This window comes from Dama dama, chromosome 21, assembly GCF_033118175.1.
Source record: "Dama dama isolate Ldn47 chromosome 21, ASM3311817v1, whole genome shotgun sequence".
NCBI classification, from domain to species: domain Eukaryota; kingdom Metazoa; phylum Chordata; class Mammalia; order Artiodactyla; family Cervidae; genus Dama; species Dama dama.
In genome coordinates this window covers 63297150-63311111 of record NC_083701.1, presented here as the reverse complement: position 1 = coordinate 63311111, position 13962 = coordinate 63297150, and the positions used below count along the sequence as shown (strand labels likewise).

The following is a 13962-nucleotide window of genomic DNA, read 5'->3' as shown; positions in this document are numbered from 1 at the left end:
TGGAAACAATAAAGCTTTTAGCAGCAAAAAAAAAAAAAAAAAAAAGTTTGTGAAGTTTTGTGCTGGAAATATCTAGCTGGATGATGCTCCACAGTCAGGTAGACCATGTAGAATGGTTGAAATTGATAGCGGTCGAGTCCAGACATTAATTGTGAACAATCAGTGTTACACCACACAGAGACATACTCAAATATTCAGATCAAGTGCACCAGCCTGGTTATGTTCATCACTTTGATTTTTGGGTTCCACATAAGTTAAATGAAAAGAACCTTCTTGATTATATTTCTGCATGCAGTTCTGTACTTAAGTGTAACAAAAATGTTCCATTTTTAAAACAAATTGTGATGGGTGATGATAAGTGGATACTGTACAATCACGTGGAATAGAAGAGATTGTGGGGCAAGCAAAATGAATTAGCACCAACCACACCAAAACCCCGACCTTCATTCAAAGAAGGTGATGTGTATATGGTGGGATTGGAAGGTTGTCCTCTATTAAGGGTCTGGAAATCCAAACGATTAATTCCAACAAGTACTACTCACAATTAGACCAACTGAAGGCAACACTTGACAAAAAGCGTCTGGAATTATTCTGCAGAAAACACATAATCTTCCATCAGAATACCCCAACAATGTATGTTTCTTTGATGACCAGGCAAAAAGTTGCCTGGGAAGTTCTGATTCATCCATTGTATTCACCAGACATTGCACCTTTAGATTTCCATTTTTTTCAGTTTTTACAAAATTCCTTTAATGGATAAAATTTCATTTCCCTGAAAAACTGCCAGAGGTATTGCCAAAAGAACAGTTTTTTTGTTCAAAAGGATAGAAAGTTTTGGGAAGATGGAATTATGAAGTTGCCTGAAAAATGGCAGATAGTGAAGCAAAACAGAGTACATTGTTCAATAAAGTTCATGGTGAAAATGAAAAATGTGTCTTTTATTTTTTTTTCATTTTTTTATTGAAGGATCATTGCTTTCTTTCATTTTTACTTAAAAACCAAAGAAACTTTTTGGCTAACTCAATATATATGTAGCTATCATTAATATATAGCCATATACTTCTTGGAATGCCACATCTATGTATATGTATATATATTATATATGTGATATGCTATATTTGTTATTTTCTCTATGTTTTATTTTTCAGATATTGGTAAATATATAACTTTGTTCAGTTTTTTTTGGTAGACCAAGTTGCAAACCATGAGTAGGTCATATTAATTTGGTAGGTCATGAACTATTTTAGAAAAAAAGAAACAGAATAACAAAGAAAATAGAATGCACCACATGTACTCAATTTTTAAGTATAGGTTTGTGAAAGTTCTCTTTCTTTTTATATATAAGCTGAGTCATAGTGTAAACTATATTTCTAACTGAATAAAACATTTTTTTGAATAAAACATTTGAAAGTCATAGCTCTATTTTCATCATTAATAATATTTGATTATATGAATATACATTTTTCCTGTTGATACTTCAATTGTTTGCACTGTTTTACTACTACAAATGTTGTTGTAAAATACTGTCAAATCTTGTCTGTTTGTTCATATATGCAAGTCTTTCACTGCATTACTTATAAGTGGAAGTGCTAGAGTAAACGCGTTTTCAACTCTGTGGGATATTGCTAAACTCCTCTTCGGTAAGGAGTTTTTACTAGTATACAACATCCATAGGAAGTACAAGAGTGAACCCTAATGTAAACTATAGATGTTGAGTTATAATGGTATGTCAGTGTAGATTCATCAATGTCACCTGGTGGGGGATGTCAATAATGAAGAAGGTTTTATGTTGTGGGGGCAGAGATTCTATGGGAACTCTGTATTTTCAGCTCAATTTTTTCATGAACATGTAATTGCTCTAAAAAAATAAAGTTAATTAAAAAAGCAAAAAATTTCACCTCACCCTGGAGAACTACTGCCTATATAGCCATCCTGCCTCAAAGGCTTATTAAGACTTATTTTTTTAGGGAGGGAATCTCTCTCAATAAAAAAACGTAACAGTAGGAGATCTGGGAAGGGCTGTTTATTTGACAAAAAAACAGCAATTACGGAAACATATTAGTGAAAAGGAATGAAATGTATCTCCACTGCTTATAAAACAGGGCACAGCAGAACAGGTTGAAAACCACTATTTTTTGATTCTTAAAATCAAAGGAAAAAAATCAGTGCCTAAGTAATTTTTCCAAGGCAGGAATTTGGCAATTTTCTTTTGTTGGCTCCAAGAGAAAAATGGCCTAATAAAACAAAAAATGTTTAGTATTCCATGATCAGATATTATTTTTATACAGCACAGTAAAAATCTATTAAAAATATCTGGCTAATTTATCTTAATACAGGTCTTATTTGTTAAATTGCCACACAAATAAGACTATGCCCTTTTTCTTTCCTTAGAAAAATAAGAAGGCTTGGAGCTCCTGCTCTAGACCTACTAGGGGTTTCATACAATTAGTTGAACCATTTATATTAAAATTTCTGAGTCATGGCTTCAACCCGTTCACTTTTCAAGTGAAGCAGATAACTAAGATATTACTTGGATAATTTACTTGACTGATTTATTAGGCTTTAATAAGATCCAAGTTACTTGGGTTATTCGTTAAGGCTTTTTGTGAGAGGACAGTTGCTCTGAATTAGCCATTAGCTGCTTCCTTTTTCCCCTTCTTCAACCCCACTCCCCCTCCCCTGTTCTTTCTTTTTGAAACTTAGTTCCTTATTTTCATTAACAAAACAGATCTAAACACCTTGGCACCCTCACTTGTGCCTCTTTCCTACTGAAACTTTCAAGAAAACTTGACTTTCAGTAAAGAGTTTTTAGGAAAGTATTTACAAAGTCTTTTCAATTAAATGCAACGACAACATGGGTGGATATTTTAATTACTTTATAAGGTTTAAGTCTGCTTTCAATATGCAGTGGTAGGTGTCTTCAGAAGTTACCAAAAGTAGTAAACACTGGTCAAAAATTAGGCAGCATGTCCTATGCTATCCCTTTAAGCCCAGTATTTGGCTGTTTACCAGGTGTTACGTGTTTGAGTTTGTTGCCTTTTTCAGCTTTCAAGGCACTAGAAGGAAAGGTAGTATTTTATACATTGATTTCAGCCCAATATAACCAGCACCGACTCTTTGAATTCATTCTCTCTCAGCTATTTCTTTTCGCTTTCTCTAAGTCTCATTTTCTTCCACAGTCTCATTTCTTCCTTCTGCCCTTTTTATGCAGTTGCAAGTATCAGGTGCAGTCCAATACACCGCCACGATTTTCTCTTTATTCTTCCCCCGCATAAATGTAAGCATAACCACGTCTTCGCTAAAGTATTAAAAAGTACCCGAAAGCTGGTCTACACCTTTGGTCAAAACGCTCTCCCCTACACCACACCTTAAGTCCTTCCATTTCTCCTTACCTCCGGCAAAAAAAAGCTTTCGATCTAAATTCACCCCCTTCCTCACCAGCAAGCAGTCTTATTGCTACTGCTCTGCCTACCGAACCCAAGTTCTCGTCAGCCCTTCAGTTTCCAGAGAGAAACGAAAACCACTTGGATTTGGGGGCTTTCAAGACCACGACCGGATTTCTTCCTCCTCATCGGACCGCTGGCCCTCTACGCTTCCTCATTCGGAATCCATCTCCACCTAAGCGGCTGTCTTCCCGCAGCGCCACTTCCGGGTCTCCGGTGTCTCCACTTTACGGGTCCGCCCACCTCCCCCGCGCACTTCCTAGAGCTTGGTCCCAGCGACTGCGGGGTCGGAGTGGAGGCGTGGCCTGGCCGAGCGGGCGCGAGGGCTGCCCTGCCAGAAGACGCACTGCATGGGGTCTAGGGTCTGAGAATCCCGGTCCAGCCTCGGAGTCGAGTGCGGGCGGGGGAGGAACAGTTCATTCCGCGCACCGAGCGCGGCGCACCCGGAAGTGGCGCGGTACGGGCGCTGCGCCGCCTCCGGAGGCGGGTGCCAGGTACCGGGAGGTGGAGGAGACGCCACGGTACTCTCGGGCGTGAGTGTCAGCCGAGGGCGCAAGACGGGTAGAGGCGGGAAGCCGGCCGGGTTCCGGGGGCCAAGGGCCTCTCAGGGTGGCTGGGCTGGCTAAAGGACTGCCGCGGCCGAAGGAGAGCCCGGTTCTCTTCAGTTCTCACTGCCGAGACCAGCTTTCTTCAGGTCACCACCGCCTCCTCCTCCCGCTGCTCGCCGGGCGGGTTGAGGGGAGTTGTTCTAATGAGGAAGGCGCTGCTGTAGAGCCCACTTGAGTTTTCTCTGCTTCTGGGAGAAGGCGAGCGGCCGCTGTGGTGGTGGAGGGGGAGTGGGGGGTGGGGCTCTTGCTTTTCGGCCTCTACAACCCTTCCTGAGAAATGCTTTTTTTCCTCAGGAAATGCACCACAGACTTAATTCCCTCTCATATTTCTGTCTTTACCTCCTTTCAGCTTCTGACTTTGTGACTCCTGTGTACTTTAAAGGATGCTGGAGTCGTATGTGACTCCCATTTTAATGAGCTATGTGAATCGCTACATCAAGAACTTAAAGCCGTCAGATCTACAGCTTTCGCTATGGGGTGGAGATGTGGTTCTGAGCAAGCTGGAGTTAAAATTGGATGTGCTGGAGCAGGTAAGCGGTGCAGCTGTCACGGATTGGAAACATTTTCAGCCTATTTAGAAGTAATCTGGTCTTTCCTGCACTTTGATTTTATGTTTTAAAACCTTCGTTTTTCTGCTGATGTATTTAGAGCTATCTTGAAACTAGAGACTCTCCTTTTCAGAATTTTTTTCTTTTACGGTTTGTTGCTAGTGATGGATTGTTGGAATCGTAATCCCCCAAGTTGCCGCAACAGAAAAACAATTTCATTGTTCTTGTCAGAATTCCTCCCCCATTTTACTCAGTTCTTAAACATTACCGAGTATGCTAATTTACACTGCTAGGATTCTAAATGATGCTGGAAAATATTATATTCCCTTTTTCCCTTTTGGGGAATGAAGGGTCCTGAAGACAACAAGGTCAGATCTTGAGGAAAGTTCTCTTCTTAGGAAAGATGACAGTACCCACGGAATCCTCAGAATATTGAGTAGACAAAGATCGAAAATGCCAGCATAATTGAAAAGTTTTTTCTTAATCACTTTTTAAACTTTCTTTTTAACGTGAGAACGGTCTGATGTGAATTAACTGTAACTTCAAAGTTTATATATTTATTAGGTCACTTAGTACATTTATTATTAACATGTCAGATAATTCTATTAGCCTTGAGAATACACAGGTTATCTCTGGAAACTTGAGGAGTCAGAGACCAACTGCTTTTTAGGAGATAAGGGAATTCACACTGATGGTGATGTTATTAATAATTTTTGGTTATATCCCACTGCTTTCTCTATTGTTGAATAATCTAGAGTTAACACTGAGAAATAATATTCTTGGTTTCCTCTCTGTCCTCTCCAAGATTGATTATCTGAATATTTTCATTGTTTTTTAATGAGCAGAAATCCTAAGCATAAGCTTACTTTTTGCATATTGGTGACACCTTTGTAAGCACTGTCCAGATGGAAAAATAAAATATTTCCGGCACTCAAAAAAAACTCTCCTTGCTTCTTTGTAATTAGTAGCTCCGCCCCTAAGACAGGTGATTGCTGTTCTGATTTCTGTCAACACACACGTTTCTTGAACCTCTTCTTGAAACTTAAATAAATGGGAATCACTTGTGTTTGAATTCTTTTGTTAACATTGAGGCTAAAATTGACTCAGGTTGTTGCATGAAGGATAGTTTATTCTTTGTATTGCCTTGTATTCCATTGTATAAAGATTCATTTTACCTGTTTTATGTATTTCCTTTTGATATACATTTGGATTTTTTTCTACTTTTGGCTTTTATGAAGAAAGCTCTTATGAACATACTTGTATTGGACATAGGTGTTTATTTCCCTTAGAAGGCAGGCATATGTTTAACTTTAATGGATACTGCCAAATAGTTTTCTAGTGTGGTGGTGGTGGTGGTGGTTTACTTATACTAAGTTGCATCCCACTATTGCAACACCATGGACTGTAGCCTGCCAGGCTCCTTTGTCCATGGGATTCTCCAGACAAGAATACTGGAGTGGGTTGTCATTTGCTTCTCCAGGGGATCTTCCCAACTTTACATTCTCACCAGTAGGGGATCTTCCCAACTTTACATTCTCACCAGTAATGTGTGGGAATTACAGTTACTTCACCTTTTTGCTGTTATACAATGAGTTTGTTATTTTTAGCCTTTCCATGTACTATGGACTGTTTGTATATCTTTTTTTTCCCAAATGTCTGTTCAAGTCCTTTGCTCATTTAAAATTTTTTTGTACTTGTTACTGAGTTGTAGGAATTATTTATATATTTTGGGTATCAGTCCCATATCAGATATGATTTGCAAGTATTATTGCCCACTGTGGGTTGACTTTTGACTCTATTGATAGTGTCCTTTGAAGAGCTAAAGTTTAAAATTTTGTTTTCTTTTTTTTTCCATTTTTTTAAATTAGTTGGAGGCGAATTACTTTACAGTATTTAGTGGTTTTTGTCATACATTGACATGAATCAGCATGGATTTACATGTATTCTCCATCTCGATCCCCCCTCCCACCTCCCTCTCTACCCGATCCCTCTGGGTCTTCCCAGTGCACCAGGCCCGAGCACTTGTCTCATGCATCCAACCTGGGCTGGTGATCTGTTTTACCCTAGGTAATATATATGTTTCGATGCTGTTCTCTCGAAACATCCCACCCTCGCCTTCTCCCACAGAGTCCAAAAGTCTGTTCTGTACATCTGTGTCTCTTTTTCTGTTTTGCATATAGGGTTATCGTTACCATCTTTCTAAGTTCCATATATACATGTGTTAGTATACTGTATTGGTCTTTATCTTTCTGGCTTACTTCACTCTGTATAATGGGCTCCAGTTTCATCCATCTCATTAGAACTGATTCAAATGAATTCTTTTTAATGGCTGAGTAATATTCCATGGTGTATATGTACCACAGCTTCCTTATCCATTCATCTGCTAAAGTTTTAAATTTTGACAAAGTCCAACTTACAATTTTTTCTTTTGATGCCTGGGCTTTTGGTGTTATATCTAAGAAATCATTGCCAAATCCACTGTCATGAAGCTTTCACCCTATGTTTTCTTCTAAGAGTTTTATAGTTTTAGCTCTCACGTTAGGTCTTTGATTGCTTTGAGTTAATTTTTGCATATGATACAAGTATCCAAGTTTGTATGTTTCTGCATGTGGTTATTCATGGATTACTTAGAAGTGTGTTGCTTAATTTTCAGACGTTTAGGGAATAGCTGATTATCTTTCTGTTATTGATTTCTAATTTAATTCCAAGTGTTTAGTATATTCTCTGTGATTTTGATCCATTATAATTTGACTCAGTATGTGGTCATGAATTTTTATTTTTGGAAATATTTCATGTGTAATTGATGAGAGATGTGTATCCTATAGTTCTCACCTTTTTCTTCTATAAATGTCAGTTGCTTCAAATTGGTTGAGTTCTTCAAATCTTAGAAATCCATTAAGATTTCCCTTGTCTGCTTGTTCTATTAATTACAAAGAGAGATATCTTAATGGTTAACACCTCCAACTATGATTGTGAATTTGTCTACTTCCCTTTTGTGAACATTCACTTTATATGTCTTGCAGTTACATTGTTAAGTACACACAGGTATAGTATTTTGATATCTTATTTTTCAGTTTAGTTCAGTTAGTCAGTCGTGTCTGACTCTCTGCGACCGCATGGTCTGTAGCATGCCAGGCCTCCCTGTCCATCACCAACTCCCGGAGCTTACTCAAACTCAGTCCATCGAGTTGGTGATGCTGTCCAGCCATCTCATCCTTTGCTGTCCCCTTCTCCTCCCACCTTCAATCTTTCTCAGCATCAGGGTCTTTTCCAATGAGTCAGTTCTTTGCATCAGGTGGCCAAAGTATTGGAGTTTCAGCTTCAACACATTAGTTCTTCCAATGAATGCCCAGCACTGATCTCCTTTAGGATGGACTGGTTGGATCTCCTTGCAGTCCAAGGGACTCTCAAGAGTCTTCTCCAACACTACAGTTCAAAAGCATCAATTCTTCTGCGCTCAGCTTTCTTTACAGTCCAGCTCTCACATCTATACATGTCTGCTGGAAAAACCATAGCTTTAATTAGACGGACCTTTGTTGGCAAAGTAATGTCTCTGCTTTTTATTATGCTGTCTAGGTTGGTCATAGCTTTTCTTCCAAGGAGCAAGCGTCTTTTAATTTCATGGCTGCAGTCACCATCTGCAGTGACTTTGGAGCCCCCCAAAATAAAGTCTCTCACTGTTTCCATTGTTTCCCCATCATTTGCCGTGAAGTGATGGGACTGGATGCCTTGATCTTAGTTTTCTGAATGCTGAGTTTTAAGCCAACTTTTTCACTCTCCTTTTTCACTTTCATCAAGAGGCTCTTATTTTTGAATACACTTAAAAAATCATTCTGAAATGTGTCCCTCTTTCACTCTAGTAATTCTTCTTGCCTTAAAGTCTTTTTGATTAGAGAAGCAACAGAAATAAGTTTTTATAAGGATCACAAAATGGATATTTGACTTACTAGCATCTACCTTAAATTATTATAACATTCTTACCATTTTCTCTATAGTCTTACAGTAGTTTAACTGCATGTACCCCCATTTTCTCCTGCCTTTATTTGGTTTTGTGGTCCTTGTTTTTGTTTGTTCAGTTTGGGTTAGCTTATTTAGTTTGTTTTTCTGCTGTCTTCAGGTAGAAGCCTCGGTTATTGGTTCAAGATATTTCTCCTTTTCTACTATAGGCATTTACAGCTATAAATTTCTTTAGCTGGCTGTATCCTGTCCATTTTGGTGTGTTGTGTTTTCATTTTCATTCAGTTCAAATGTTTTCTGATTTTCCTTGAAATAGCAGTGTATTTTTGCACTTGTTGGATGGAATGTTTTATAGCTGTCAGGTCAAAATTGATTGACAGTATTTTTCAGGTCTTCTCTATATTTGTTGATTTTTCTGTCTGTTTTTCATTGTTGCAAGTGAGGTATGCGAGTTTCCATGATTAGTGTTGTCATTGTTCAGTTGCTAAGTGGTGTCTGACTCTTAGTGACCCCATGGACTACAGCACGCCAGCTTCCCTGTCCTTCATTGTCTCTTGGAATTTGCTCAGATTCATGTCCATTGAGCCAGTATTGCTATCTAACCATCTCATCCTCTGCCACCCTCTTCTCCTTTTGCCTTCAGTCTTTCCCAGCATCAGGGTCTTTTCCAGTGAGTCACCTCTTCACATCAGGTGACCAAAGTGTTGGAGCTTCAGCATCAATCCTTCCAATGAATATTCAGGGTTGATTTCCTTTAGAATTGACTGGTTTGGTCTCCTTGTAGTCCAAGGGACTCGCAGGAGTCTTCTCCAGTACAGCAGTTCGAAAGCATCAATTCTTTGGCGTTCAGCCTTCTTTATGGTCCAACTCTCATGTCTTTACATGACTGCTGGAAAAACCATAGCTTTGACTAGATAGACCTTTGTCAGCAAAGTACGTCTGAGCTTTTTAATACTGTGTTTAGGTTTGTTGTAGCTTTTCTTCCAATGAGCGAGCATCTTTTAATTTCATGGCTGCAGTCACCATCTGCAATGATTTTTGGAGCCCAAGAAAATAAAATCTGTCACCGCTTCTACTTTTTCCCCTTCTAGTTGCCATGGAGTGATGGGACCAGGTGCCATGACCTTAGTTTCTTGAATGTTGAGTTTTAAGTCAGTTTTTTCACTCTTTTTTCACCTTCATCAAGAGGCTTCTTTAGTTCCTCTTTGCTTTCTGCCATTATGGTGGTATCATCTGCATTTGTGAGGTTGTTATTTCTCCCAGCAATATTGATTCCAGCTTGTGATTCATCCAGCCCGACATTTCTCATGATGTACTCTGCATGTAAGCTAAATAAGCAGGGTGACGACACAGTGAGCTTGACGTACTCATGTCCCGATTTTGAGTCCGTCGGTTATTTCGTATGAGGTTCTAACTGTTGCTTCTTGACCCGCATGCAGGTTTCTCAGGAGAGAAGTAGTGTGGTCTGGCATTTCCGTCTCGTACAGAACTTTCCAGTTTGTTGTCATCCACACAGTCAGAGCCTTTCATGGTCAGTGCAGCAGAAGTAGATGTTTTTCTGGAATTCCCTTGCTTTCTCTGTGATCTAGTGAACACTGGCAATTTGATCTCTGGTTCCTCTGCCATTCCTCTGTTGTTTTCGACATTGCACCCATGTACTGCATTTCAGATTCTTTTGTTCAAGACTGTGAAGACTACGTGATTTCTTCTAAGGGATTCTTTCCCACAGTAGTAGATATAATGGTCATCTGAATTAAATTCGCCCATTCCTATCCATTTTAGTTCATTGATTCTTAAGATGTTGATGTTTACTCTTGTCATCTTCTGTTTGACCATGTCCAGTTTACCTTGATCCATGCAACTAACATTCCAGGTTCCTTCCTATGCAGTATTATTCTTTTTTTTTTTCTGACACATTGTCTTATTTTATTCAAATAGCAGTCTGCTCACACATGGTCCAAGAACACTTGAATAATAAAGCAAATATAATCACATATTAAAAATTGGTCTTCAAACATCATAGCCAATGATGCCATGCTTGCCTATGATCTCGCCAAGATAAAACCACATCCACACCTCAGTGGCCACCAAACCATTCAGTAGAGCTTTCTTAACAGTGAGCTGTTTGAAGCTACCGGTTTTAGCACTGTTGATAATTTTTTTCATGCTCTGAATTGCTGTAGGGATCTCAGCAGGGGTTGAAGGAACCAGCTCAACCTTGGCGTAGTACCAAAACGTGGCCAATCAAGGCTTTGAGTAAGTCACAGCAGTGTTGACCAGCGCCGGGACCTCCTCCATGAGGTTACGGAAAAACTGGGCCATAGTCCTAGGACGGAGAGCCTGTCGCCCCGACTGTGCAGTGTAATTCTTTACAACTTCGGACATTAGTTTCACCACCAGACACTTCCACAACAAAGTGTTGTTTTTGTTTTGGCCGAGCTGCTTCATTCTTTCTGGAGCTACTAGTAATTATTCTCTGCCTTCCCCGGTAGTATAATGGACACCTTCCAACCTGCGGGGCTCATCTTCTGGTGTCATATCTTTTTGCCTTTTCATACCGTTTATGTGTTTATGGGGCTTTCCTGGTAGGTCATATGGTAAAGAATATGCCTGTATGCAGGAGACCCAGGTTCAATCCTTGCGTTGGGAAAATCCCCTGGAAAAGGGCATGGCAACCCACTCTAGTATATTTGCCTGGAATTTCCCATGGAGAGAGGAGCCTGGTGGGCTGCAGTCCATTGGGTCACAAATAGTCAGACATGACTGAATGCCTTTCACTCATGGAGTTCTCATGATCAGAATACTGGAGTGGTTTACCATTCTCTCAGCCAGTAGACCATGTTTTGTCAGAACTCTCCACTATGACCTGTCCGTCTTGGATGGCCCTGCATGGCATGGCTCATAGCTTCATTGAGTTATGCAAGCCACTTTACCACAGCAAGACTGTGATCCATGAAGGGGATTAGTGTTGGATTATTTCTTTTTTCACTTTTTATATATTTTGGGCTTTATTTCTTTGTTCATATATGTTTTATATTTCCTGTTATAAGTATTTATTGGTGTATAGTTTATTTACAATGTTGTATTAGTGTCAGGTATATAGCAAAGTGATTCAGTTATACATATATTCATTCTTTTTTAGACTTTTTACCCATGTAAGTTATTACAGAATATTGGGTAGAGTTCCCTGTGCTATATAGTAGGTTCTTGTTGGTTATCTGTTTTATATATAATATTGTGTTTATTTTAATCCCAAACTCCTAATTTATCCCTACCCCCATGTTTCCCCTTCAGTAACTATAGTTTTTTTCCAAAATCTGTGAGTCTGTTTCTGTTTTGTAAATATTCTGTTTTGTATATACTTTCTTCTTGAATTGACCCTTCTATCATCATTAAAGGTCCCATGTTATCTTTAGTAAGTTTTTTTTCTTAATATCAATTTTTTTCTGATAATAGTGTATTTGGGCTTCCCTGGTGGCTCAGTGGTAAAGAATCCACCTGCCAGTGCAGAAGATGCTGGTTTGATTCCTGGGTCAGGAAGAGCCCCTGGTGAAGGAAATGCAGCCTACTTCAGTATTCTTGCCTGGGAAATCCCATAGATAGAGGAGCCTGGCAGACCACAGTCCATGGGATCGCAGAAGAGTCAGACATGTCTTAGAAACTAAAAAACAAAACAGTAGTGTAATTAATCTGCCTCTCTTATGGTTACTGGTTGCATGAAGCATCTTTTGTTTTTCCCTCTCTGTACATTGCATTTTAAACTATCTTACCACTTATGCCTTGTGTTGTATTTCTTGAATCCTGGTAACATACTTTGGAATGTTTTACTGGAATGTTATTTGGCTTCAAAAATTCTTCAAAATTTCATCTGCTTAACAGTATTTTCAACCTATGACTGAGATAAACTTATTTGTTTTTTTGGCCCAGTCCCGAAGCATGGAGAATAAGTTTCCAGATCAAGGGTCAGGACTCACTTTCCCTGCAGTGGAAATGCAAAGTCTTAATCCCAGGGAAGTCTTGAGGGATGAACTGTTTCTAATTGTTCCTAAAACTTACTTGCATTGGAGAAAAGTCATATGAAAAACAGGGGAAAATGCTTCTGGAAATTAAGATCGTAGAAATTAAAATTCTCTATATGCTTAAAATAGAATACTATTTCCCTAGATAGCCAGAAAATATGGTGATTTGATGTATTCAAGCAAGAAACTGGATCACATGGCTTCCTGGGATCTTGTTTATTATTATTTTTTTATTATGGTATAATAGACATGTAGTGCCAGGTGTACAATGTAATGATTTGTATGTGTTGCAAAATGGTCACCAAAGTAAGCCCAGGTAACATCTGTCACCATCCATAGTTTAAAATTTTTTTTTCTTGTGATGAGAACTATTAAAATTTACTCCTTGCACCTTTTGAATATGCTATACAGTGTTATTAACTCACTATGCTATACGTTATATCCGAGGGCTTTTAAAATTTTGTAACTGGAAACTTGTGTCTTTTGACTACTTTTACCCATTTTGTTCACTTATCACCTTTTGCTTCTCGTAACCACCAATCTGTTGTCCTTATGTATATAGAAAAATGATACATTAAAATGAAAAACAAAATTTTTTGTCATTTACAGTCTATTTGTGTTTTCAAATCTAAAGTATGTTTCTTCTTGAGAGTATATAGTTGAATCTTACTAGTTTTTAAAAACCCCGTCTGACAGCCTTTGCCTTTTGATTGAAATAATTTAATCCATTCTCTCTCTGTTCATGATTGGATTTGTTTCTACCATTTTGCTATTTTCTTTGTGTTTCATGTCTTTTTTGTTTCTCCCATAATCCTTTGCTACCTTCTTTAATTTAAGATTAATGCTCAGTTCAGTTCAGTCGCTCAGTCGTGTCCAACTCTTTGCGACCCCGTGAATCGCAGCGCGCCAGGCCTCCTGTCCATCACCAACTCCCAGAGTTTATGCAGACTCATGTCCTTTGAGTCGGTGATGCCATCCAGCCATCTCATCCTCTGTTGTCCCCTTCTCCTCCTGCCCCCAATCCTTCCCAGCATGCTAATTTGAGATTAATGCTAACTTTATTCCATCAAAATAAAGAAATTTCTCCACTATAGCTTCATTTCTTCTCCCTCCTTTGTGGTGGTATTTCTACATATATTGCATCTCTATGTTATAAACCTAATATCAGTATTAAATTATTTTTTGTAATTGCTGTTTTTAAAAAATGTTTTTGGCTACTCTGGGTCCTTGTTGCTGCACTTGGGCTCTCTCTAGTTACCAGGAGTGGAGGCTGTTCTTCGTTGTGGTGCACGGTCTTCTCATTGCAGTGGCTCCTCTTGTAGCAGCACAGGCTCTAGAGGTCTAGTTCCGGCTTCGGTAGTTGTAGCGTGCTGTCTCAGTAGTTGCA

The 13962-nt window shown here is 39.0% G+C and overlaps 1 protein-coding gene and 1 pseudogene across 10 annotated transcripts in view; one reads left to right on the top strand and one right to left on the bottom strand.

Annotated features, from left to right (window-relative positions):
• Positions 1 to 2868: 2868 nt before the first annotated feature.
• The window catches only part of VPS13B (vacuolar protein sorting 13 homolog B), a 771473-nt gene continuing 760379 nt past the window's right edge, over positions 2869 to 13962 (top strand). For 4 of the 10 annotated variants that reach the window (XM_061123681.1, XM_061123682.1, XM_061123678.1 and 1 more), the window contains exons 1-2: positions 2882 to 3976; positions 4401 to 4581. In XM_061123681.1, coding sequence (XP_060979664.1) covers positions 4435 to 4581 — 147 coding nt within the window. In that variant the 5' untranslated portion in view covers positions 2882 to 3976; positions 4401 to 4434. The other 6 variants (XM_061123674.1, XM_061123680.1, XM_061123683.1 and 3 more) reach the window with 5 other exon arrangements.
• LOC133042761 (ATP synthase subunit g, mitochondrial-like) lies at positions 9570 to 13444 on the bottom strand (annotated as a pseudogene).